Source organism: Spodoptera frugiperda, chromosome 25, assembly GCF_023101765.2.
Source record: "Spodoptera frugiperda isolate SF20-4 chromosome 25, AGI-APGP_CSIRO_Sfru_2.0, whole genome shotgun sequence".
Classification (NCBI taxonomy): Eukaryota; Metazoa; Arthropoda; class Insecta; order Lepidoptera; family Noctuidae; genus Spodoptera; species Spodoptera frugiperda.
Window position 1 is genome coordinate 10,962,268 of NC_064236.1, and position 27,868 is coordinate 10,990,135.

At 37.3% G+C, this 27,868-nt stretch overlaps 1 protein-coding gene across 1 annotated transcript in view; it reads right to left on the reverse strand.

Moving 5' to 3' along the window:
- The window catches only part of LOC118266313 (calaxin-like), a 53,444-nt gene that overhangs the window by 20,287 nt on the left and 5,289 nt on the right, over positions 1 to 27,868 (reverse strand). The window contains exons 3-4 of the mRNA XM_035579722.2: positions 21,647 to 21,827; positions 19,177 to 19,287 (exon numbers count right to left, since the gene is read on the reverse strand). Of these exons, the coding sequence (XP_035435615.1) occupies positions 19,177 to 19,287; positions 21,647 to 21,827 (292 nt within the window). The remainder of the gene's footprint in view (positions 1 to 19,176; positions 19,288 to 21,646; positions 21,828 to 27,868) is intronic.

Genomic DNA, 27,868 nt, shown 5'->3' on the forward strand with positions numbered 1-27,868 from the left:
ACTTGTATTTTCATTCCTTGAATGTGTTTAAATAATATTCTAGGTCGTTACCCGTAAAGAAACAGTATTCTTTCCAGGATATGAATGATAATGTAATACTTCTTTGATACTTATTTTTCTTAAGATAAAGCAATCATATTATGCCTTCACCGAAATATACTTTTCAATATTTATGAAATTATGACTCTTCATATTATCTATGTTCGTTACGTCGAAAGATGCGTGCTACAGATGCGTGCTATGGATATGCGCTATAAATGTTGGCGAGTGGTGTAGCTATGTGCAGTGTAGGGTACCTATACTAAAGCCAACTTAAACTATATACCTAAAAAATATACGATGGAGTTTCTTGTTCATTCTTCTCCATTCAAACCTATACTTTGGAACGAGCACCGAGCACTGACAGACAGACTGACGGATATTTCAATGTACCGTTTCAAGAGTGTCTAATTAAGGATTAATTGAAATAAATGCTTTGACTTTGACATTGATACTAAATCAAACAATAGTTATTACATTTTCAAATTCTAAGAATCTATGTTGCGTTGACAATAAGGGTGGAAACCTATACCAAAATAGATTCAAGCTATTATTTGTTTCCCTGAATTTATGGAACGTGTAAGGGACGTAAATTTTCCTTGAATCCCCGTCATTAGTGCTGTGGTCTACGGGACCGAGTTACGTGGTTATTAAGACCTTCGTTCCTTAGAAATAAACGATGGAAGAATCCACGTCTGCTAAATTAACTACAAAATACCCAATTATTTGCGTAAAAATTCGAGCAAAAGGATATTCTCAGAGGTACTAAGACTTATAATGAGAACTGATATTATATTATAGAACCAAAGTTCAAGTACGTCTTCTAGAAAATTCTCCCCAGACTACATAAGTACTTTGAAATACGTACTTAGCCAATAAATGTATCTATAAATAAGCATAAAAGTGTTTCTTCAATAGTTATACAAAATGTCTATTGAAATATTACTTCAAATTATTACTACACGAACAATTTAATACAAAAAACTAGAATTCTAGTTTGTTCTGAATAAATCGTTTGCGTAGGCGGTAGCAGATCAACAAAAGTTTATATTTGATTGTCACTCGAGCTGATCATTATTCTATCGATAACTACATAAGCGAGGGAAATATTGGCAATTTATGTAAAAAAAAATATATTTAAAAGTTACATGATAATATGTGCAATTGTAAAACACGGAGCCTTTTTTATGGAAGGCTTGGTTTCGTACCTACTAGCTGTCCAGCCTATTTAGTTGGTATCCAACCTGAACTCCCTAAAATATCCGTGCGTGCACCCTTATTTAAAATTGCGCATCTGTCTTTCTGAGAACCATGACTACAGACTAAAGTAATACTAATTTATTTTACTCAATACCGGTTATCCTCAGCCACAATCCTACCAAAACCTACCTATATTATGATTTCTAAATAATCTACTATTGATTCCTTAGACCGATTGTCTTTTTAACTTTCCGTACATTGTCAACCCGTCTATCTTAGACATACAGACGTAATTCAGTAAAGAGTATGATGACATAAAAAAGAGAAATGATTGCCTTTGAAGATGTAATACCACTTCTATCTTAATACGACCTTCAAAGAAAAATGTATGTAGCTGATCGAAGTTAGGCACAGAGGTTTAGACAAGTCTGACCCTTTGTAGGGAACACGCTTCACTAGGCATGTCATAACTCGCGATGCTTATACTGAACCCTTTCAGTTTTGTTTCCAAAGATTTTCCTTGTATTTTAGTGCTTACTTTCAAATGTTTGAAGGCCTAGACAAATGGTACGTTAGATGAAAAGAAAAAAGTAAAAAAGACAGACAGTGTCTTACGAGTTATTTGTCTACTTTGTATTACATACCTTTGATTTTTCTACTAAGGCTAATATGACAGTAGACATGGTAAGATCAGTGTATGACGGCCGTTTCTGTAGAGAACATCAATTCACTTCATAAACTAAACATTCGACCGATTGACTCTAACTTGTCCCTTTGCTGCCCTTTTAGCTTATTTAACTTTCAATGTCTGTTTGTCTTATGTACGAATATTTATATAGATTTTAAATGTCATGTATGTTCACGTCGGTTATTTGCCGAAACTTATGTAATAAATTATAAACACCGGTTTTCTTACGTGAAATAATGTACCTATATTTTGAAACTACTTCCGCGGAATATCAAAGGAGTAATCTCAGTGGAATTATTAAGAAACCATTATGAGCAATTCTCGATTATACGTTTGTTACAAAACATTGTGCTAAGATTTGCCTAACTAGATTATTATAAGGACAGTCTTAAAAATACTGCACTGCTACATCTGGTCAATCAAATAACAAATAGAGACAAGATATAAATTACATTATAGAGTAGTGAACGACAGGATCCTCTCGTTCCAGTAACCAATACCAACAATCCATTGAGTGGTTGCTTTCAACTTTTAAAGTACCGACACAGTTATCCCCTAGCCATGACGTCTATGGGGAAGTGTATGGTTGAACGAACAACTGGAGCAAGTCAAACCAATTTGACCGGAACCGAGTCACTTAAACAACCTTCTAAATCGTCGTAAAGGTTTCGAGTACTTTCGCAAAATATAACGTAAACTATTAACAGATGGAATAGTTTGCTCAGAATGTCTTAACGTTAATTTAATCCATTAAAATACCTCGTTCTTTGTATATTTAGTAAAGCAATTAAATAACAATTTGTGATATCGTTAGCGATATCAAAATCTAGTCTAAGCAGGATTAAAATGAAGAAAGCTGAGAGCCACACCACCCACTCATTTCTCTGGTGAGATGCCAAACTTAAACTAATTCTCAGGAAAATAAACGTTTCCACAGGTCGGAGTACAATAAATTGTTAAACTGTAAAACGTATAATATGAGTAATTTAACTACCTATGTGGGGTTAGCATAATCTAAACGCTTGTTAGATGGAGGGAAATTGCAATTCAAAGGTTCAGGTTTAACAGAGAGCGCTGCTGCCCGGTTTCTATCAAATATTTACCTTAGTCAGCTCTTGTGACACCTACGAAAACCATAAGGAGTAAGTATATAGTGACAAATAGATTCTACCCTGACTGCACCCCACGACACTGCGTAACACCACACGGTTTCACGTAAAATTTGTGCAATATAGGTAGGTTAGGTACTTAGAATAATAATGCCGATAAAATCGATTCTTCTAAAATAATCACGGTTGTTAAAGAACTCGGCACGGCCAAACCCTCAATGAATAAGGTTTCCTACCGCCCGCCTCCTAAGAATTGATATTCTCATCTTTTTATGGTTTTCCTTTTATTTAACACACAATAGATATTGGAGAGGCCTGGCCCTTAATATTAGCCCCATTATTGCCGGTTATTGCCGGAAAAATATATTGTCTTGCATGTTTTGGGTTTGTATTTAATAGGCGGAAAATGAAATCAAATCATCGAGTATTTTTATAGGTGACTTATATAATTATTATGGGTATCCGGAGCTACGGACAACGTATTTTTTTTTTTTTTTTTTTTTTTTTACATTTAATGGGTCGACGTTTGACCGCTATCTCACCTGATGGTAAGTGATGATGCGGCCTACGGTGGAGCACGTCTGCCCATAAGCAACCTATTCACTCGGGCCTTGAAGACACCCAGGTTATACCCATCAGGAAACACAGACTCCGGCAAGGAGTTCCACTCCCTAGCAGTTCGCACAAGGAAGCTTGAAGCGAAGCGCTTCGTGCGAGTTGGTGGGATATCTACCATGAAGCGGTGACGCCTCGCCGATTGTCTTGTGGTTCGATGATGAAAAGGACTAGGGGAATCAAGTTGTGCAATTCCCCCGCACACTCTCCGAAATGTATCCGGTAAAAAACGGAAAGGCTTGCGACCTTGCGCCTGTGTTCAAGGCTTTGAAGCCGGGCCTCCACAAGCGCATCATCGTTGATGAGCTTCTTGGCACGCCTTTCAATGTGTTCGAGCGCATCTAGCTGGCATTTAGCCGAGCCGTCCCAAAGGTGAGAACAGTACTCCATACATGACCGAACCTGCGCTTGGTACAGGCTCAGCAGTTGTTTCGGTGTGAAGTACCGTCTCACCTTCGAGAGGATACCCAACTTCCTACCAGCCAGATGCGCCTTCGACTCTATATAAGAGCCGAAGTTTAGCGTTGGCGATAGAGTTACGCCAAGAAGCTCTAGGTGATCCGATATTGGAACGGATACATTTCGGAAAGTAGGAGCCAGCGGAAATTGACTCCGTTTGGCAGAGAATAGACACGCCTGGGTTTTGGTAGCGTTGAACTTGACCAAGTTGGCGTCACCCCAATCGGAGACCGCCTTCAAGGACGAGTTCAACCGTTCGACCATGGATTCTCTTAGAGACCGGATCTGTGTTCCGCTAGTCCGCGCATCGGACACATACCTTTCAACAACTGTGCTGTCATCTGCATACCCAAAGATACCGGGCTTAAGCAGGTCGTTGATGTGCAGCAAAAAGAGCGTTGCTGAAAGTACTGACCCCTGAGGGACTCCGGCGTTGATACCAAATTGGTCAGACGAGCAGCCATCGATGACTACTCGAATTGACCGATCCCTCAGGAAGTCTGCAATCCATCTGCACAGATCAGCGGGAAGTCCATATGCAGGAAGCTTGCCGATAAGGCTGTCGTGCCAAACCCTGTCAAAGGCCTTCGATATATCGAGAGAGACCGCTATTGCCTCCCCGTGCTTCTCGATGGCCTCGCTCCAAATGTGGGTGGCATACGCAAGAAGGTCCCCAGTGGATCGGTTGCGGCGAAACCCATACTGCTGATGGCTGAGGAGGTCGTTACCTTCAAGGTATGCCAGGAGCCTGTTGTTGAGTACACGTTCCATACTCTTACAGAGTATGGACGTGACCGAGATTGGTCGGTAATTGTTAGGGTCGGCACGACTACCTTTTTTGGGCACAGGCTGCACGTTGGCCAGCTTCCATGCAACCGGCACTTGACCAGTCTCCAAGGAAAGTCGAAACAGGCGTGTCAGGGTTGGAGACAACTCAGGCGCACAGGTTTTTAAAACCACGGCCGGGATTCCGTCGGGGCCACTGGCCTTGTTCACGTCGAGATTACGCAACGTCTTATACACCTCCTTCTGTCGGATGCGAATTTTCGACATTTTCGTCTCGCATACGTTATTTAGAGAAGGAGGTATAGCGCCACCAGTATCAAGACGTGAAGATTCCGCAAATAGAGAAGCAAACAGGTTTGCCTTCTCTACCGCGGTGTGTGCCAGCGTCCCGTTAGGCCCCAGGAGAGGTGGGAGTGAAGGGCGGCAGAAGTTCGATTCAACCGCCTTGGCCAGGGACCAGAATGCTTTACTACCCGCTGGGTAAGAAGCCAGTTTGTTCCCTATTCGGCCAATGTGGTTGAACCGGGCCATCCGTAATGCCTTTTTGCATGACTTGGCAGCCCTGTTATAGGCTCTCTTCCTCTGAAGAGTGTCGTCAGCCTTACGACGCCTGGCATCCGCCCATGCCAAGTATGCCGCATGCTTTCGCGCTTCAGCACGTCTGCAGTCGGCATCGAACCATGGACGAGTCCCACCGAAAGATGTCGCGTCAGAGAATGGAATGTAGTATTCCATGCCCTGACGCAACACCCCTGTTATGGCATCCGCACAAGCTGACGGGTCTTCAGTAGAGAAGCAGACAGGCCGCCAAGGATAGGATGCAAAAAAGGATCGCATCCCATCCCAATCTGCTGACTTGTACCGCCACATCCGCCGAGATCCTCTGGGACAAGGATCCGGTGGGGAGTACGTGGATACGGATTTCACCAGACAGTGGTCAGAGCTACCCAAGGGTGAAGATACTGACACCGAGTAGCTGTCTGGATCAGTTGTCAGCAGAAGGTCTAGGCAGTTGGCAGTGTGCGAGTCGACATCGGGCACCCTTGTGGCCTCCTGGACCAGCTGGGTCAGGCCAAGCGTTAGCGCAAGCTTACGCATTTCCCTCCCAGCATGGTCAGTGCACTGGTATGGGAACAGCCACTCCTGGTGATGAGCGTTAAAGTCCCCCAGTAACACCAACTGGGCCGAAGGGTACCTCTGCCGAGCCGCATCCGCCGTCTCCACAAGGTGTTGAATAACGTAAAAGGTTACCGGGGCTCCGGCTCAAAGCAGAAGTAGGAACGGGGTGGTTTTTAGTCAGTAAGAGTCTGATACTCCCTCCGGAGAAGTCGTCGGATGATTTTCCCCCCTCAAAAAATAAAAAAGGTATATTAAATGGGTACAAAGATGAATTTAAAAAATAAAATCATATTCGAAAATTTATTCTCGAATCCTACTCAAAAAACAGTTGTAAAATTCGCAATAATTAAACTGGCCACCCAATGGTCCTGGGGTGATTACTTAACTCTATGCCAAAGCAGTGGTCAGTGACCCACATACGGTTCACGGCATTTGTTCTGTTGCGTAACATGCCTCATGTTAGGGGTTCCGTGTGCTCATGCCAATTTGATCAGGTTTTTGTGTGTTATCGCCTTCCAGGTTTACTTGAGATACTTGTGACTAATTCCAAATGTATGGCGCGAGTCGCAAATCATACAAACAGATAGATATAACACTTGGTCAGTTTTGCTCCTCTTCCTACGCGGTTAAGCATGAGCAATGGCCCGGCATTAGGGACAACACAGCGTAAGAATGGATATCCTGATACGAGCCTCTCATTAGGTAAGTTACCGATTTGTATTTTCATTGGAGTAGCTCATATACGTGCGCAATTTATATACTTGTGTACAACTCGTTTAGCTAAATTGCGTCCTCTTATAGGCCACCAAGATTCCCTTAGAGTTGTTGATAAAAGTAATTGCTGATGCTCCAAAATAAGTCTGGTAAATATTGTCTGCTACACACGATGGATGTACAAATGTACATACAACAGCAATGGATGTTTTTATCATACGCGAACGAGTCAGATTGTAGTGGTCTTCTAGTACGAGAGCTAGCAACGTCGAAAAAACAAGGATTTCAGGTAGGTACCAATTTTTAGATATACTATATCTTTCACTCTCCCAGTCATCATACAGGCTAACTGACTGGCGGTAGTGGTTGCGTTACAGGTAAAAAATCTAACTTTTTAAACTATTTTAAAAAGTTCTTTATTATTATTATTTCGGCCACACTTTTGTTTGTCTGTCTCGACATTATAAGAATGTCGGTAATTTTATAAAACCACTGGCCTAAGCCAAGTGAGTTCCATTTATGGGATTAGGTTCAATACTCGCATCTTCTTGTAAGAACTTCCGAACTATTCGGCACGTATTTAGGATGGTGGCTTTTTGCATTGTCATGTATGTATTTTTAGGTAACTGAATTTGTTGTAAATAATGATGCAGGTGTGTGGGTACTACCCCCATGCTAGAGAGCACCAGAGGCATAATATATACCTTTTCCATCTTCCAAATTCTGATTATTTCTTCCTTTACATCTGTATATTTATGTATTTTTTCGGTTATTGTCTTTTGTAGGTTGTGTGTATTAGGGACTGCTATGTCAATAATGTATGTGTGTTTCTTCTGTTTATCTATCATGGTTATAAATCTGGTCGATTATTATGAATAAAATTGTCTTGTCCGTTAAAATTGCTCTATCGTAGTATATCTGTGACTCTGATTCTCCAGCACCGGTTTAGGACTATATTGATAGTATGATTCGAATTTAGGGGGTAAAAGATTGCATTCTATGGCTAACTTTTGATGAACAATACGGGCAACTTGATTGTGTATATGGGTGCAGTCAGTTTGAACTAAGTTAGGGCGTGTAAAAGTGTTATTTTATCACTGGTGATATGTTGGATCGTATCAGCTGCGCGGTGACACTTCCTGCATTTGTCGTTCTGAATAGTGGGATCTTTAAGTATAATATATTTTTGTAATTCCTTGTACTAATGACTTGCTCTTGGATGGCTATCATAAAACCTTCAGTCTCGGGGAAAAGTGAACCTACTTTAAGCCATTTATTCGAAGCGTCTATATCTATGTGGGGTTGCTCCAAGTCATGCAGGTGTCTTCCGCGTAGTTCCTTGGAGCGCCATCTATTAATCTTCTCAGTGGTAAGGTCACTTTTAGTAACATGAATTTATTATTGCCAGGCATTTTTATTGTTGTTCTATGCCAAGTGCCAATTCTGAATGAAAAAAAAGTTTTTTCGAAATATTTTAGTATGGCTGAAATTTTTGTATGATGTTATGTAATTATTAATTTGCCAAGCAGTAATTTGATTGTTAACCTTTAACTAGACCGATCTACAACTGAAAAATGATGTGGTATCATTTCGCTTGGTCTAGAAATATTTGTCGAACGAATTACAGAGGAAAGGATTGAAAACTATCAAATTAATTCGTAGATTAATACGGTATCAAAATACTAAATTAAAACTCGGTATCAAAATACTAAATTAAGATATTCATTTATCTCAAGTACAAGAATAAACATAATTTTGGATAGTTACATGAAAGTTAAGGTTAGATATTGTATCAATAAATTGTATCACAAAACGAAGGAATCATCACCGTCATCTTCATCACTGCTGTCGTTTTTATTGTCATCATCGTCTTTTGTCATCAAGGATATTGATTAACACTTTATTTTTAATTTTTACCTTTAATAATAATGTCGGCAAATAATGAAGGTAATTGCTCCCCAACAAACCAGATGAAATCGTATTTATCATCATTTATGGTGATGATGTTGATGTTGGGTGTTTCAAATATGCATTTCTCCAAAACTTTGTTACGTAACGAACTCGTAGTAAATGCTGATATAATTCAGCTTTACATGGCGGTAGGCTTGATGAGTTAAAATTACGTTTTTTTTTTCAAAATCATCTTCCTCTTTTTCCGGACCGGTAAATTTTTGAAAACAGTTGGATTCGAACTTCATTGACGCTCCAAGGATCACGAGCCCCGAAAATATGACAAATCAACTTTTCTAAGATCTTAAATGTCTCATCTAATAATTCCTCATTATCAGTTATAACATTTTGACAGGCTGTCTGATACTGTTCTTATTGCTCTAATAGTTTGAAAGGTCGAAGTTAACCTTTCCGAAAAAAAAGCTGGTGTGTAGTCGCATCCAGTGAGAGCATGAAAGCGCGGTAGAGCTTTCGATACAGAGCTTCCAAGAATTTCGTATATTTTATTGACGCTTATGAATCGTTCGTGATTTCCGACACTCAAATTTACTCAGAGTGTTAGTGATGCATTGAAATGATCCATGTTACCTAGAAGTATTATTGAAATATCGTGTCTGAGCTGCGTATCATAACTTCGGTATCAACATTTATTTGACAAATGTGATATACCTATATTATTCGTGAATCAGCTTCTCCATGTTCATGTACAATTAATCTTTCAGTGTTTTAATTGCTTTATTACTTTTAATCTGATATGAATAGCACTTGTTGAAGTTCAGATAAATTATTTTATTTCCAATGATAGGAACCATTTCGTTACCAGCCATCACCAATGGTCAATACAAAAATTTGCAAGGGCTTCTTTAAAATTGATATTCTTCAGTTCAGCCACAAAATTATGTGGACGTATTTGATTGGGCCCAATGGCTGCCTCGTTAATTCATCCCGACGTGTGCGCTCAAAATCTTTGATTGATGTTGTAAAATATTGGTCGAAGACAATATCTACACGATTAATAGATTCAAATCGTAGTATCATACTCAGATTTTTTTAGATAAACTATCGAAGGTTACATGTACTTCTTTCATTAAGTGTAGCATGAACAAACCATCTAATAACTACATTAAAACACGGAGGTGGTTTATCGACGTTATCACCGATTTTTTTCTCGATTAATTTAAGTAATTGAGATTTATCCATTTTACAAATACTGCCATCTGTGTGGCACATTGATCTCGGTACTGGTGTAAGTGGAAATGTTAAAACTCTCTCAATATCAACTTTATGAGTTAAGGATATTCCCAACAATCTCCTAAATAAATCTCTTTGCATTCTCAGTTCCACAATTTTATTTCCGAGAGTTTTTTTTGGAGTCTCAGCGAAATTAAGTACTTTATTTATTTTTTTATTGGTCGGTCAAATCTACTTTCATCGATAGCACATTCATTAATAAACTGCTATCTTAACTCATCACCACTTTCTTCAACGTTTAGGAGGAAATCAGCTATAATATAATGTTCAGAGACCGGCTTTCCACTAGCTATATTGTACAGATTATCTTTGTTTAAGTCTGGATCGAACGGATTACACTTTTTTTCCAAAATAGGGACAAAATGAGCAAGCTGCTTTTAAAAAAAAATTATTCGATTAGATTGTAAATCAGCAGTAACGTCTTGCAAGTATCTTAATCCACAAACATCGAGAATATGATAGATCAAAGCAGCCCTGATACTGTGGCTTTTTGTCCAGCGTTGACGTGCAGCTATCGAATTGGTAAAGTGTGCAATACCGCTGAGACGTCTAGCTGCATCAGCATTCATTGTCTGCTCTAGCGTACGATCTACTGGTATTCTCCAAAAAGATTTATCCGTCTTATAATACCAAAACACCCAGATTTTTAACTCCTGGACTGGTCCGTGCTCCACAACGTGAACGTTGCTTCACACCGGTTTTCTGTGAGGCCGTGGTATTACTCCGGTCGAGCCGAGGTAGAAATCTTACTTTTTGTGCGATTCGACAATAGTGTTGGCTCAACACGACACTTAATTTATTAAAACCGTTTGTTCAAAATCGCATTAACGAGATACAAGAAAGCACTATAGGGCACACGTGGAGCTACGTGCCGTCGAAGGAAAATCCGGCGGATCTTGTTTCTCGTGGGCTGAAGGCTGACCTTATCAGCGAGTGTTCTTTATGGTGGTCAGGCCCAGAATTCTTGTTAAAAGATGAAAAATATTGGCCAATAATGCCCAATGAAAACTTGAAACAAGATCTACCTGAAATTGTATCATCTCACTTCATTAATAATTCGTCCCTTCATCAAACATGCAATATTTCAATCATTCAACACGTCACAAGATTCATACTGATCATTCATCAATTAATTTACTTATTCATAATTAATATTCTAATTTCAATTATTTACAGAAGGTTGTTGCCTACATCTAAGATTTATTTATAATTTAAGACGCAAACATAATAAAAATCTTAATAATTTTTCCTCTGAAGAATTAACTTACTCTTCAAACTTGATTTTAAGTCACACTCAATTGGATATTATTTTCCTGACGAGTACAATGTACTTAAATCAGGAAAATGTTTGCCTAAGAAAAATAGGATTATTTTTTTGAGTCCCTTCATAGATGCAAACGATCTCATTCGCGTAGGAGGAAGACTTGACAACTCACCTTACGATTATAACGTCAAGCACCCAATTCTGTTATGTAGTAAGCACCACTTAACTAAAATAATATTTAATAATTAATATCATATCGAATATTTACAGGCTGGCCCACAGCTAGTCTTGGCAAATATACGCCAAATGTATTTATTCCATTGAAATGTTACAATTTGAGGGCCGAATAATGCATTTTTAGAGGACGCAATTTTATTTTTTGAACATGTGGGGTTCAATAGAAGCTTAACTTGATGTTTATATAACTTTTTGCCCCAAATTAACAATTAAAGAAGTTATAAGTAAAAAAGCGAATTGTTTTTTTTAATTTCTTTTTTGCTCTATTACTTTTTTTTACATTTTATTAATAAATGATTTCAGACCAATATTGTAGAATATTTTTCGAGAAAAAAAAATCCTTTTTCAACTTTTTTCAATTTCATTCATTAGAAACTCAGTTACAGCGCTCCAAAGTTAACCGGGTTCGTCAATGCTCATGAGAATCTGGTCAAAACGAAATGTTTAACTGATAAAAAAATGCACAGAGGTACTATGTGCATTTTTTGTTTGCCTGGCAGTCAAGGCGGTTCATATCGACCTTGTTACAGGCCTCACGAAAGAAGCCTACAGGGCTGCTTTAAACCGATTTGTGGAAAACCCGAAAGCATCTTGCCCGACAACGGGACAAACTTCGTTGGCAATGAGTTGCAGCAACTTTTGCAAAACCCGAGTCTTGTGTCTGACGCAACTCATCAAGGCATTAAATTTTATTTTGCACCTCCATACTCTCTAAACTTCAACGGCATTGCTGAAGCTGCCGTTAAATCCATCAAACACCATTTAAAAACACTATTACGCTTAACACATTTCACCTATGAGGAGATGGCGACATGCTTGACTTAAATAGAGGTTGTTTAAATTCTCGTCCTCTTACCCCACTCTTCTCTGGAATTTCTGGAAACGATTTCAACTCGAATATGTTTCTCTGCTCCAGAATAAAACCAAATGGTCCGGTTCAACAGGTGACCTTTCAGTGGGAGCACTGGTGCTCATCAAGGAGAAAGGCCAACCGCCCTTGGTGTGGCCACTAGGGCGCGTCATCAAGGTCTTCCCTGGCACTGATGGGGTCACGCGCGTCGTGGAGCTGAAGACGAAGAGAAGAACGGTGGTGCGGGCGTTCAACTTTGTCTGCCCACTTCCTCTCTCTTCAATCCTTCAACCCGGGGAGAATGTTCGGGCGCCTCAAACCGCTCGGCCATCTTCGGCTACGATCGTGAGACATCGGAAAGCAGCAAGCGGCGGCGGCGCGCGGCTGGTCGAGGACCGCCACTTCGCAACCGAGCTCCGGCGACAACGCGCGCGCACTCGTTCTTACTTACCAATTGTCAACGTTGTAACCCAAGTCTCATTATATTTAACTTAGAAAGTAATACAGTTCCACTTTCATTCAGAACACGTAATTAAGTCCACAACATTGATGGTTCTGGCTATATAATAATAACAAATTTACCTAATGCCAATCTTTGTGTCAGAAAAGGTCAAACTATAGCAAGAGGTTTGGAATATAATTAAATATCTGGTAGGTACATTGTGTGGCCGTAAACGGCAGCTAGGTACCTGAATGTTCCTATACAATCTATAACCCTTCATTGTTACAATAATGTTCCCGAAAATGTACCCAAAATGGTATATTTAAACCCTGGATAAAACAGAAGTTATTGGTTCCACAGTTTTGGTCTCATAATAAAATATGCGTAAGGGGTCAAATACTAACGGATTATTATATTTTTTCATCTCGGAATGTACTAAGCGTGGGTCCTTTGTTAAAGATTTTTCAATTATCGATATACCTTTGACTCGTTTTACTAAAAAGAACGAACCTTGGCATTTTGGATCAGAACAGATGGTAGCATATAGCACAATAAAAGAAAAGCTAGTGTGTCGGCCAGGACTTTCATTGTATGACCCACGCCACATGGTAAATTGGAAGTCCATACAGATGCATGTAAATTTGAGGTAGGTGCCATTCTTCTTCAGGATAGCGGCAAAGGTCTCCAGCCAATATTGTATTTTAGTAGGCAGACTTCCCCAGAAGAGCAAAAATTTCACTCGTATGAACTGGAGACTCTCAATGTGGTCACTGCGTTAAATAGGTTTCGCGTGTATTTATTTGGTGTGCAATTTAAACTCGTAACCGATTTTAACGCTGTTAAGAGCACAATGACAAAAAAGATTTGATACCACGTGTCGCTAGATGGTGGATTGCTATGCAGGAGTTCGATTTTCCTATAGAATATCGAAAGGGACTGAAAATGGCGCACGTGGATACTCTTAGCAGAAACCCAGTGAATAATAAAGATACACCATCTCATGACGACGATAACTACATCTTTCACATTAACATAGATCAAACAAAAACTAACAAAACATGTATTCCTCGATAAAAGGTCTAAGTCAATTGATATGTATACGACTAATTGATATGTATATCCCCTTTTTGTTACACCTTGTATACTTGACTCATTGCGTTTAGTAGGTTTATAACAAAGTGTGTGAAAACTTGCCAACATGTTATATCATTTTTAACTGAGGTCTGTGTATGGAACTTGGTACTTATTTAGATCTCACTTCTTTTATAGGCGAAGCATTCCAATATTATCGAACTTGGCAGCCTTTCACATTTATGTTTTGGGTGGGATTGTTATTACATACCCTTACATACCCGAACAACGAACGGTTGCGCACTCAGATCCCTAATTTTATATTAATATACGATAAAATTTTGTTTCCCAGTCGCACGCGTTGCTTGTGTGTGTGTATTATATGAGAGAGATGGCGATGTTGTCATCGGTTGTTGGCTACTCTCTTTGGATGTCTCTCTCACTCTCTCTCTCTCTCTCTCTCTGTACATAGAAATTGTCATTATGGCTGGGGGACTCGCTCCGAAAGAAACCGATTTAAAGAAAAATACGATTTATCGTTCTTGGTTCGATGTATTTCATATTAAAAGGCCATTATAAAAATCAATAATTATTATTTGTAACTCCATAGTTACTAAACTTGTAAACTAAGACTAAGTTGTGATTTTTTTCAGTGCTAATCAGAGTAAAACACACATGTTGTATTTTAATTGGCTACTATTCAATACATTTCTTTACAGTGGAATACATAGAAATATCATTCATAATCTAATTTACACATCTTTAAAAATGTAAGTTCAACATACGCTTAATGCCGTTGCAACTCCTCGCGCCAATGGGCAAATTGAGCGTTTTAACCGTTCCATTGTAGATGCACTTACTGCAATTAATAATGGTCGACCAGATAACGAATGGGATACAATAATGGTGTTGAACAAGGCTACGGGTAAAACATCCGCTGAAGTGTTATTTGGAGTAGCACCTACGGGAGTTTCGGATGGTGCAATGAACTCAGTTGTGTCTAAAATTCATGAGTGCGAAAATCGTGAAAATTTACGATTAAAAGTAAGCGAACGTATAGCCACGGAGCAAACCAAATAAAAAGTTAACTTTAATAAGAAACGTAAATTAGCACATAAATATAATGTCGGGGATCTTGTACGAGTAGAAAGGGAAGTAAGACATCGTGTGGTCAAAGTAAGTACAATTGACCACACAATGGGTACAATTGTAACAACCGCCCTCCCTAAGATCCAACTCAATTTTTAGGATTCGTTTATAACATTAGTCAACTACGAGTAGAAAATACTTTATTGAATAACCAGTGCCCCTAAATTCACTAATTAATTTTATAAAAAACAAATAGATTTCACTCCAGAGCCCCAACCTTTCAAACAAAATGTGTTACTTTGGCCCTCAGTCTACCCTATTACACGACCCATCTGTGGAATTAAATCGCATGTTGTTCTTAATTGGTGCGCAGGTATTCGGGTTCAGTTTAAAATAATGTCCTCTAAATAGTATCGCAGTATTTATCTATTACTTTCTCTTTGGTTTAGTGATAAAAGCGTGGGCTCAATCCCTAAGTGTAATCAAATATCACTAGGTATTAGTCCAGAATAGGTATAAATTCAGCGTAGTGGTAAGATTCGATACTAAAAAATATAGGTGTACATTGTGACATTTACCAGTGGAGGGAGTGGGGTATTACTGTTGCAGCTACTGAGATGTAGACCAGACATTTCTATAACAACAACAACAGCTAGAAATACTTTAGAAAAGTTATATATATAGAATTACTTTACAATTTAGAAAAGTTAATATTTACGACAACAAAAAAAAATTCTTTTAAATAATTTTGCCACGAAGTCAGTAAATAAAAGAGTAACGCGATGATACGTATAGATATACATTTCTTAAACAACAACTTGATGCAACTGCAGCATACCTTAGCATAATAAACCAGAAAAAGTCGGTTACCTTGAGAGGGAGAAACCTTGCGTGTTATTGCGACGACAACTGCTTGAAGAAAAATGAGCAAGAAAATGTGACGCTCTACAAATAACACTGAAAAGTTACTATGAGAAGTATGAGATTACTTCTTAGAACTATAACGTGGTTTAAAGCTCGGTGTGGTATTAAATCACAGCATCAAGAGAATGTAATAAAGTCGTACCTACGATATTATGTTCAACGTTACGAGAGCAAATCGGATTTGAATCAGAATATCTGCAGCAGCGGGAATGTTACGTCTTCACTGGAGTAAAGGAAATTTCAAATTCGACTTGATATCAGGTGAAAAATAAATTTAACTTCATTGTATAAAAGTGTCATACATAGGACACTCTGTTGAAACGTAATATCTCAGTCGACCGTAGAGCGTCGTCGTCACAACACAATAGATACACTGCTTACATTTTGTAATCCGATAATATCATCTAGAAAACAACAGGCACTTTGTTGACAACAAGAGAACATTATCTCCTATAGAAATAAGTCATCACACCCACACACTACTCCCACTTTTAACAGCAAACCAAAATATAGACGACATTCGACGATCACCTTTCAAAATTCTTTGTACCCATTAGACATCAATATCTATTGTTGATAAAACATGTTATGTTATTAATAGACACAATCATAACAACAATAATACCATCAACGTAGAAACAGAGATTTATTTCAATATCTATTACAAGTTCTACCAAGAACAAATAATATTCTTTTATATTTTTATCAGTGCCAAATATGCTTTCTTTATGCTTTGATCTGCTACATATTATTATCATGGAAACGATCAATCCGTTAGATGTTGATGAGGTACAAGTGCAGCCCATATCATAAATCAAAATTACCCATTATAGGTACTACTATTATCATCTTCACTTAGATAAGTACGTTACTTGCATAAAGCCAGAAAACCATATCAGTAAAACTTCGAACTATCCGATATATTTTATGATTCCAAAACTATCTCGATCTGCATCATTATCAACAGCCTATAAATAGGCCACTGCTGACCAAAGGCCTCTTTTCACACGGAGAAGGTTTGAATATTAATCGTGGTGATTAATGCCCAAGGCTTGCTCAATGCGGTTTGGCAATTTCAAATAATTAGAAATTAAAAGTTTCTCACCATGTTTTTCTTCACCGTTGGTCAGTGGTATTAAAATAATCTTAGAATGTAATTAATATAACTCGGAAAAAGTCAAAATATGTAACAACCAGTCAGTGTCGCCATCTAATGCCGATACCGAACAACACAAAGAATTTCAGTTGGATGGTATCCGTTTAGTCTCATCAATTTTCCGCTAGGAGCGCTGTTGTTGTAAACTCTTGGAAAGTCCTTTATGATCACACAGAGGTCTCTCTGTACTATATTTATGGAAATAGACTATCAGTTGATTAAAACTAATATTTTACTGCACCTTTTTTACAATATATGTAGTTTTAAATGAGTTTGTTGTGTAGAAAAACAACGAGGATATCTGCAATCTGAAACTATTACTTATTTTGTTAATCTTGCTCTTGCTCTTTCTTATTAAATCTTGTTGTACAAATCTTTTTATATATCCACTAGGTATTGTTGAAAGTTAAGCCCAGGATACACTGTGACATTATTTCTACGACGTGTTAAGCGAAACCAGCTGATATAATCACACACAGCACAGCACAGCGCATCGATAATGTCGACTAAAGTCCGGTAACATTACGCTACTTCACCCAACGTCACTGGCGACACGTGTCGCAGGATATTATTTTATTCCCTAGTGTATCCTTGACTTAAATTGAAACGAATGGTAGTTAAACGAAAGGTAGGTAGTCATTCTAAGTAGGGTTTGATTCGATCCAGCCTTAGCCATACTAACTATAAGTATATAAGACTTTTAAAGACTTGTAAGAAAAGCCTCTCTATCGGTCCGAGTACAAGAGCAAAGCATGAAGGATATTTTTCTATACTATCGACCATATAAGTTTATCGGGTAGAAAGAGGCGCTTGGAAAATTTCCCGGTCACTAAATACGTTGTTATTTCCACTCATAGCCTAAACAATAATAAGCAGCTACCGATCTGTTATTCAGCCACAGGCTTTTTCTTTTGGTAAACACAAACAAAGTGTCCTACACGATAACTATCATCTTTCAATCTGCTAAATCATCTAATTACAGCTATTTTGACGTCCCATACTCCCACTGAGTCTTATATCACATTTCATATTTTTTTACTAATTAGACATCAATACTCTTGTTATTGTTTTGAAGTACAGCTTATCAATAGAAGCAGACATAACAAGTGGTCTAGACTTTTTAAGAAGAAACTCAAGTTGTTTTTGACCTATTTCTTATCGAGTACCCTACCTACTTATTAGAAAAATTACGAGAGTATTGTTGAAAAAGCATGAGTAGCAGACAGTCGAAAACAAAACACTTCATAGTTAGATTTTTAATATGTAGTACTGAGTGTTATAATAAATCACTGGAAATACACTTTATATCATGAAACTGTAACTTAGCAAAGACGCTTAAAAATGCAAACACCAATAGCATAACACTAAAACGTTTACTACAAAATTGATCTCGACACAATTTTCTTTTAGTTTTACGCTCATTTCAATGAACATAAATTTAGGAAGATAATTAATTTCCCCACCACGTGGAGGTAGAAAAAGCGCCGCAGTTTTTTATAGTGTAGTCCTCTATAGGTCCCTTTTAATGCTCAAGGGATTGTGATACACATTATCGAAACTTGGCACACTCTCCCCTAGCCATTTCTGATGAACTGCAAATAGTTATTCCGTCCGGTCGTATATTTTGGTCTGAGACATCTTAATCGATGCAATGAAACTTATCTCATATACTTCTGCGGAGCGCCTACCGGGCGGCTCCGACTCGAAAATCAAGAGGAATGGGGTGGTTTTTAGCCAGTTAAAGTCTGACACTCCCTATCACTTAGCCGAAGGTGGGAGAAGTCATTGGATGACTTTCCTCACTCAAAATAACACGTTTTCATACTTAATTTTCAAATCATAAATGTTACCATTACCAAATTTAAAACAAACCTACAAATACTATAAAATTAAAGAGAAGATTTAATATGTTAAAGTAAACAATTCGTTTGTAGAGGAGGCCCATAGTCCAGCAATAGACTGTCACGGGCTGTTGACTATGGACGTAGGTATGCTTGTCTTTAAAAAGTTAGAAAGATACTAGCAAACCCGGCGAAATCCGTTTCGCTAGCAATGATTTTGCCTGTTTTCGTGCTTTTCCAAGCAGGAAAACAGGCAAAACCTCACGGATTCCAAGAAGTTTCCAACAAAAACAAAACCGTGGTAATCGGTTCGTGCGTTCTGGAGTTCCCGACTTACTTTTATATTATAGATTTGAAACCATCCCCACTGACCTTGACAGCTTCTTCTACATCATCGTCCCTAGAAGCCTTGGCTAAACTTTTCTTCATTAGCTGGTACATAGTCTCCCGCCTGAGGTGGCCTTCTCCCAGAAGATCATAGCACTAAAATCAAAACCGTACTTGATAAAATTCAAAGTTGTTTTATGCAACTACTGGAAAGGGTAGATCAGCCTCGATTGTTGGGTTGGACAGAAGAAACGATGAGATTTTTCGGTTTTTTTTTAATGGCTGAGGCTGAGGTTCCACGTACTAAGTTCTCAGTACCTACATAAATAGTATAATTAGGTCGCTATTTATAAAATGGAACTCATAACTGGCTAAAAATGGAAGAGATAGTAAATATTCATTAAAATGCATTTTTTTTTAATCTTAGACAAGTCATCAAATTGCTTCTGAATGAAAATGCAATGTGTTCACATTGACCCATGAGTGATAATTGGGTGCTCAACACCTTGGGTGAAACCTAAGTTAAGCAGTGGACAACTAGAGCCTTATAAATACGACAATGATGATTGTCAGACTGATTGACTGTACAGAATGCTATCCGGCATTAAGTCCTCCCACAAAATAATAAATGCCATGAACATTTAAAACAATTAAAACGCTCTATAATAAGAATTTTATTATAAGTCTTATTTTCCAATATACTTGCTTTTATTACGCTGTTTAAACATTAATTCATTCCATAAAAGTATGCAAACAAGCAATTAGTTTATTCAATGTTTGTGCATAGTCTAGCCAGATTGTTTAGGATCACTAATTTTGAAGGCTAAGTAAATATTTAATTTTGATCAATTCAAACGTATGTGACAACTACAACAATATTTTTCCGTGTTTAGTTTAGATGAATCTACAACATTTGTTACATCATGATTATGTGAATGTGGCTCCTTGATGGAGAATTTACAAGAACAATTACAAAATAATGGATATTTCGATAAATAGATAGATATTAAATCCTGTTAAATTAAAAACTAGCTTCCGCCCGCGACTCCGTCCGCGCGGATGTCGGTCTTCGCGTGGATGTTTTATTTCTCCATTTTGAGTAAGTCTGACAATGACATCTTATAAACAGGTATCTATTGGACCCAAATACGGCTAGACCCATAATAATTAAAAAAGTTGTTGAAAAATTAAGTTCTTTTTACGTATTTTTCCAGGATAAAAGGTATCCTATTTTATGCCCAGGGTAATAAGGTATGCCAAGTTTCATCGAAATCGAACCGTTAGTTTTCACGTGATGTGATGCTTGATCATACAGACAGATAAAAAGAATCACATATTTGGGTTGGTATCGATCCAGTAACACCCCCCTGCTATTTATTTTTTCAATATTTTCAATGTACAGAATTGACTCTTCTACAGATTTATTACATGTAGGTATAGATATAAATTCATTTAGGTTGGATACCTACTTACTATTCCGCCGCAAACGAACGTTATTACTTATACTAAATTTGCTAACTTTCGCTTAATCCCAGAAATATCGAATTCAGTATTTACGCACGATGGCTTATTATCGTAATTCATGTGGTGTTCCTGTACCGATTTCTATAATTCTTTTTTTAATATTAAATAGGTAATAATGTTAACATTTTTTAATTAGGGATGAATGAGAGTGTTATAAACGTAAGAGTAGACAAATATAATCAGAAAGCTCCGAACTGCTAAGCTATCGGGAGTTATACGTGTTATTGTGAGTCAACCATAAGAGATAGACATTTGCTGTCGTGGAATATTTTTTAAACAATTTTAAGGAGAACATTTCCGTCATACATTATTTCTGTGTAGCTTTAACCATTAAGGCTGCACACGCGACGCAAACTAAAAAAATGGAGTAAGTTCTCCTGTTTTACCAACACTTCCCTTCACTGCTCTGCTCCTATTAATCATAGCGTGATGAAAAGTATACTATAACCTGCCCAGGAGTATGAAGAACAATTGTACCAAGTTTCGTTGAAATCTGTCCAGTAGTTTTTATTTCTATAAAGAACATACAGACAGACAGACAGACAGACAGACAGACAGACAGACAGACAGACAAAAAAAAATCTGATTGCATTTTTGGCGTCAGTATCGATCACTAATCACCCCCTGATAGTTATTTTGGAAATATATTTCATGTACAGAATTAACCTCTCTACAGATTTATTATAAGTATAGATGTCTGAAATTATAATTTTTTTATTGAAGATGAAATGAAGAAAATTTCAGTACAGTGTACATCCACTTGCAATTTTGCCGTAGAAATGTGCAAGTCTTGCACGCCGGGTACCAGGCGGCCAGATGTTTGAAAGAGGTGTACCTTGTAAAGTTAGTGTTATTTTATGTATAGGAAAAGGAAAGTATTCATGATTATTTATCTCCAGCTTTCTTTGTTTACCTTTTTTAACAATTAAATAATCAATTTATTTTTAAATTAATAATGGAAATTTTTATTTTCCTTTGAATAGATACTTACAGTGAAAGCATATTGGATGCGTTCTTCCAGATCTCCTCGAAGGTATAGGGACATGGCTTTGATGAATGTAGCCATTGTTACATGGGGTGACGTACCACGATCCAGGGCTACCATCACACGCTCCATCATATAAGCATCTGTCATCCCTAACCCGTTGTGCAGCACATCCCTGAAGTGATTCCTGTTTACAAAATAGAAGATTAACGTAATCATTACATCAAGCATCATATTATTATTATGTAACACTATTTACGTAGTATGATTATAAATTCAAACTTTTTATTGTCATGGAAAACTTTCAAAAGCTGAAAGAAGTAACTAGTATTTATTTGTGTGGCATGTTTTTCACTTTCTGTGTTGTTTTTAATTTTGTTTTGAACGTATGATTTAAGTTTTATTTAGGTGCGTAATTAATATACTCATTACTATTCATTACACTATCATTAAATGTCATGATGTGGCCTCCTATAACTGAATTTAATTTATTTGATTGATATTCGTGTGTTATAAGTGAAATGCTAGTTGGAGACCGTTACTAAATAAATTATTACAATACAAAAATCCAAATACCTATCCATAGAAAGTATCAATCTGATACCCTCCGAAATTAAACTAATCAATAATAAAATTATAATGCTCGTTGGCCGAGTGGTTGCAAGTGCGACTGCCGGGCAAGGGGTCTCGGCAATAGGCTATGGCAATAGGCTCACCACCTATTACATGGGACTTACAACATAAAATTGTGAAATGTGGGTGTACATTGGCACTATGTACCACAATGTGCATCTCTGCCTACCCCTTCAGGAATTAAAGGCGTGATGTTATAAAAAAAATATATAATGTAAGTATTAATAAAAAAATAAGTAAATAGCTACTATTTTTTACTTTATTATCTTCCATAATATTACCCTAAAGCCTAATTTAAGATTCAATGCAGCCCGTTTACACAATTTGATTACCCCATACATTAATCGCGGTAATAATCGCATAATCGAAGTAATTGCAAGAGCGTTAGTCATACAAAGCATTTAAGATCCATATCCAAGTAATCATTTGTGAGAAAAACAAATAATTCCTTCTAGTCAAGAAAAAACGAAGACATGCACTGCGGCCTGCGCCCGTACTGCCACTTGCATAAATTTCAATGAAAGGTGCAAGTCTTGCGCGCCGAGTACCAGGGAGGCAGTTATTAAAGGAGGTTCGTCAACTATTTACGTGAACCTCACAAACAGTTACGTCTGTATTTCTCTATTTACGTCTGCAAGAAATAAAAGGTGCAATGTTTTGTTATTAACAATTAAAATTATCTAGCCTTGAATTGGACAGAATAAAATTTTATTGTTTCGAATTTTTAATGCAAAAAAAGTAATCACACTTTGATTAATAAATAACATTAGTTTTACGGTATAATTAATTACAATATTTAATAATATGTAGCCATTTTTAAGATATAAGTACCTATGCTATGTGACATAAAATATGTACATGACTTTACTACATACTAACTCGCACAAAATTCCTAGAAAACGAAGTAAAGTCGTGTACCCACTTGACAATTAGGGAAATTCAATTATAAATATATACGTCTTTAATAATTGTAAGTTCGAAAAAATACAAATACGCTTTGAACAATCGCGGTGATTAATACTTAAACCAGAATGAACAGAGGCTTTGGTTTAGTAGTAAGCAATTTATAGTCCGATGAAAATAATAAATATTATATCATTACCTGTAATAGTGTCCCATTGTTAGGTGAAGACCTATTCTCACACGAAGAAAAACTAAGCATCAACCACCACACTTGTTCAAGGTAAATTGGTGATTCCAAACTAATGATTTGAAATTATACAACCCGATTCTCTTAATTCTATTATATAAAAATAAGTCAGGTTTTCCTTCCTGATGCTATAACTCCAGAACAAACGAACCGATTTCCACGGTTTTGCATTCGTTGGAAAGGTCTCGGGTTCCGTGAGGTTTATAGCAAAGAAAATTCAAGAAAAAAAAAACATGGCGAGACGGAGTTCGCCAGGTTTGCTAGTCTATTATATAAAAATAAGTCGAATTTTCCTTCCTGACGCTATAACTTCAGAACCCAACTGATTTCTACGTTGCATTTGTTGGAAAGGTCTCGGGCTCCGTGAGGTTTATAGCAAATAAACCTAATAAAATTCAGGAAAACAGGGAAATACATTGATGGCGCAACATAGTTCGCCAGGTTTGCTAGTATCTTATAATCTCGCGGGTCACTACGACAATTAAATAATACACCCACTTGCAATTTATCCGACAAAATGTGCAAGTCTTGCACATCGGGTACCAGGCGGGCAGTTGTTGAAAGGAGGTCTATTACAGCTATGATCACGTAAAGTAACATCTAATATACATAATTTTCTAACTATCCCTGCAGGGAATAAAAGGGTGATTTTATGTTATTTCAACTACTTAACAGCCCGCGACAGTCATTTCCACCAAAATGTAGAGAAAACTTTGACTTTTAATAAGTCTCCTCTACATTCCAAAAAGTAGATAAAAATAAAAAGTTCATGTTGTTGAAATAGACTGGCCGTTATTTCAACAACATGAACTGCCCGCAACAGTCCACTGTTAGACTTAATAATACAAAATGTAGACGAGACCTCTACATTTGACTATGATCTCCACACTGGGCAAAAGGTGTTGGAGACCGCAGCTTAAATGGTCTAGGTTAATCTGAACTGCTGCTGGCCGAATATCCCTCAGCTTTTTTCGCCACACTCGGGAGGAGACAAATGTATTCTAATCTGCCAACTCTACAAATTTTCCGTTATTTAGTATAAGAGAAACCTACACTCGTTACCCACTTGCAATTTGTCAAAAATATTCATATTTTCTATCTACCCCTGCAGGGAATAATGGCGTGATTTTATGTTATTTCAACAACTTCAACAGCCAGCGACCGTCCCTCTGCTAGACTTAATAAGCCTCCTCGGGTTGGAGATTAGAAGGTTCAGGTTAATCAGAGCTGCTGTCGGCCGATTTCTAATCCCTCAATGTTTTTCACCACCTATGGGAAGTGATAAATGTATTATAATTCGCAAAGTTTCCGTTAATTACCAACGTACTCTCGATACCCACTTGCAATTTATCCGACAAAATGTGCAAGTCTTGCACATCGGGTACCAGGCGGGCAGTTGTTGAAAGGAGGTCTATTACAGCTATGATCACGTAAAGTAACATCTAATATACATATTTTTCTAACTATCCCTGCAGGGAATAATGACGTGATTTTATAATAATATTGTTTCAACATCAGCTTGCGAAATTTCAATGCTAGACTTAACAAGCCTCCTCTAAATTTTGCTATGATCTCCACACTTGGCAATAGGGTTGGATATCACAGTTTAAAGGGTTCAGGTAAATCAATGAGCACTGCTGCCAGGTCTTTTTCTAAGTCTGTAGATAATTAGTTAGCCCTTTAGTCAGTTCTTACTATACCCGCGGCAAGATTGACGGTGGCGATAAATATATTAAACTCTGTTGTCACCATACAGATCCCGTTATTTATTCCGTACTATTCGAGTTACCCACTTGCAAAATATCCGCGGAAAAGTGCAAGTCTTGCACATCGGGTACCAGGCGCCCAGTTATTAAGAGGAGGTCTACTACCTCACGTTGCAAATACATCGTCCATAATCTTATATTGCCATTTATCCCTGCAGTGAATATAGGGCTCGATTTTATGCTATTTAACATTAAATAATAACATGTTTCACGGTAAGTTAAGAAACCAAACCATTGCTCAAACCCAAGTATGCTAAGCTTTGAGTTGCTGAAATCATAGCTGAAATTAAATATTTATTACAGTGAGTATTATTTATCACATAATTACAGTGAGTATTATTTTATTACAATGCTTGGATAAGTTATCTCTACAGGTTTTTCTACATAAATGTGTCATTTACTTACTTTTTTGTCATTGGTAACTTATAGTAAAAGAAATAGTCGTCTGCCATAGCATTTAGTGCGTAGTAGGATATTACAGTTACTACAGTTAGTAAGTCAGATTTAAAAACATCGCCTACGTTATTTAAATTCTAAGATTTTCTCCTGGATCGTGAGTGCGTTTACAAACATACAAGTTCACATGCCCATTACGCCCAGACCCGAAACAACAATTTGTGGATCACACAAAGAATTGCTTCGTGCGGGAATCGAACTCGTTACACGTTTCGCGACAGCCAACCCAGCCACTGCGCCAACCGTGCAGTCAAACTTCTAATAATAATTATGTGGAACAAAACGCGCATTAGCTGCACTTAGCTACAGAACCTATATCTTTAAAATTAATGAATTATAGTTCTTATCTACATATTATTGTATTTAGTGATACGAAAATGAAGAAGGCATTGTAAAATGATAGGTCAGTAATTAATTTTTTTACAGCATAAAACGTTATCAGCAACTCACTAAATCATGAGATAATCTAATGATCTGTTCGACATTTTGTACGGAATATTATAATCTTCAACAAAAAGTATTAAAAATTTTGATAAAAAAAAACACGCAACCCAAGGTGCGTTTGCAAACATACACGTTACACTCTGACCCAGAACAATGATCTGTGGGACACACAAACAGTCCTCCCGAACGGGAATAAAACGGCAGCAAGTTGCACAGCAGTCTGTTGCCCAGACCGCTGCCCAGAGAAGAAGAATGCGCGCCAACCATGAAAACAACAACTATGAAAATAATTGTTTGACATCTAAAGTAACCGTCCTCTATTTCACCTGTTGAAAATGCGGTTTCCAAATCTAGCCCTAAAAAAATATCTACTCGTAATAATGTCCAATGACACGAAAATCAAATTTGAAATAAAATTAAACTCACACTCTTTAAATTCACTCTACTCCTTCGGAAACATAAAATACATGATATTATATCAATGATCATCAAATAATTTGATATTTCGTCAATTATAAGATGAACGAAGAAATGCACACCACTTGCAATATCTCCGAAGAAATGTGCAAGTCTTGCACACCAGGTACCAGGCGGCCAGTTAATAAAGGAGGTCTATCGGAATAATGCAATTCTCTGTCCCGCTTTAACAGAAACAGTACGCGTGTGTTGCCTTCCTGCTTCCACGTTATTTTATTGGGTGCAATGGAGGATGCGCAGTGAGCAACCCGTTCCGTCGTAGTCTAGGCCATACGGCAGTGCCTAACAGTATTTCATGCTGTTTGTATGAACTACAGAGAGCTGTCATCGTCATTAAAAATGGTGGTTGGGAATGTTTTTATGTAAACACCGCGTTTATTTCCAAATATTGCGAAGCTGCGTAGTTTTGGAAGTTTATTAACCGGTACATAGTGATTATATAGGTATAGGTTTTAAAGTGTTATTAAGAAGAGACATCGGTATTAACTTAAGTGTTTACATCGATAAAAGTAAATTATTTGGCTATATAAATTCCAATCAACAATAATGCATTCAACGTGGAATTCCTATTAATATTTTGCGATAAACTTTTGACATTGCAGAGATTCGGTGGCCACTCATAATGTGTACATGTTGAGTCCGGTAACAACATTCATGTTGAGAACCGAAATAAAAAATCATGTTATCTTAAAGACCTATATCAAATTCATCGAATTGCGTTGAATTGCAAAATAGTATACAGTCTGGTTCAGATTAGTTTTTTGGAAAATATTCTATGGCTGCGGACAGCCTATTAAGTGACATAAATAATCGTGGCATACACAAACTGATGAATAAAATGATGATTTGTTTATGTAAGCTGTTTACAATTTTTTACCAATAAGTTATATTCTCTATATTTATTTAAAATTCTCTAAATTTACATTTTTAAATACTACAACATACAAAATAAAATAATATTTAAAAATATAAAAATAGGAGCCGACCAGTAGCGGGAGCATGGTCCAAGCTACCTGTGGTTAGGGCTCCAGAGACAGAAACCTCCTCACAATACGTGCCGTTTCGAGGATTACTGCCTTCTGCATCAGGCCCTTGATCCATCCGCCCAACCCAAGTTATATTATTATTATTATGATATGAGCTTATGGTACCGACTTCTAACCTATCATTAGGTATATCACTATTTATTTGTTTTATGATTTAGCTTTTTTTAGGTCAGTTTTTTAAATGCAGTTTATATTTTTTTATTTTTAGTATAAGACTGCATAGACCCGTTTCGCCACTTATAATCCACATGAGTGC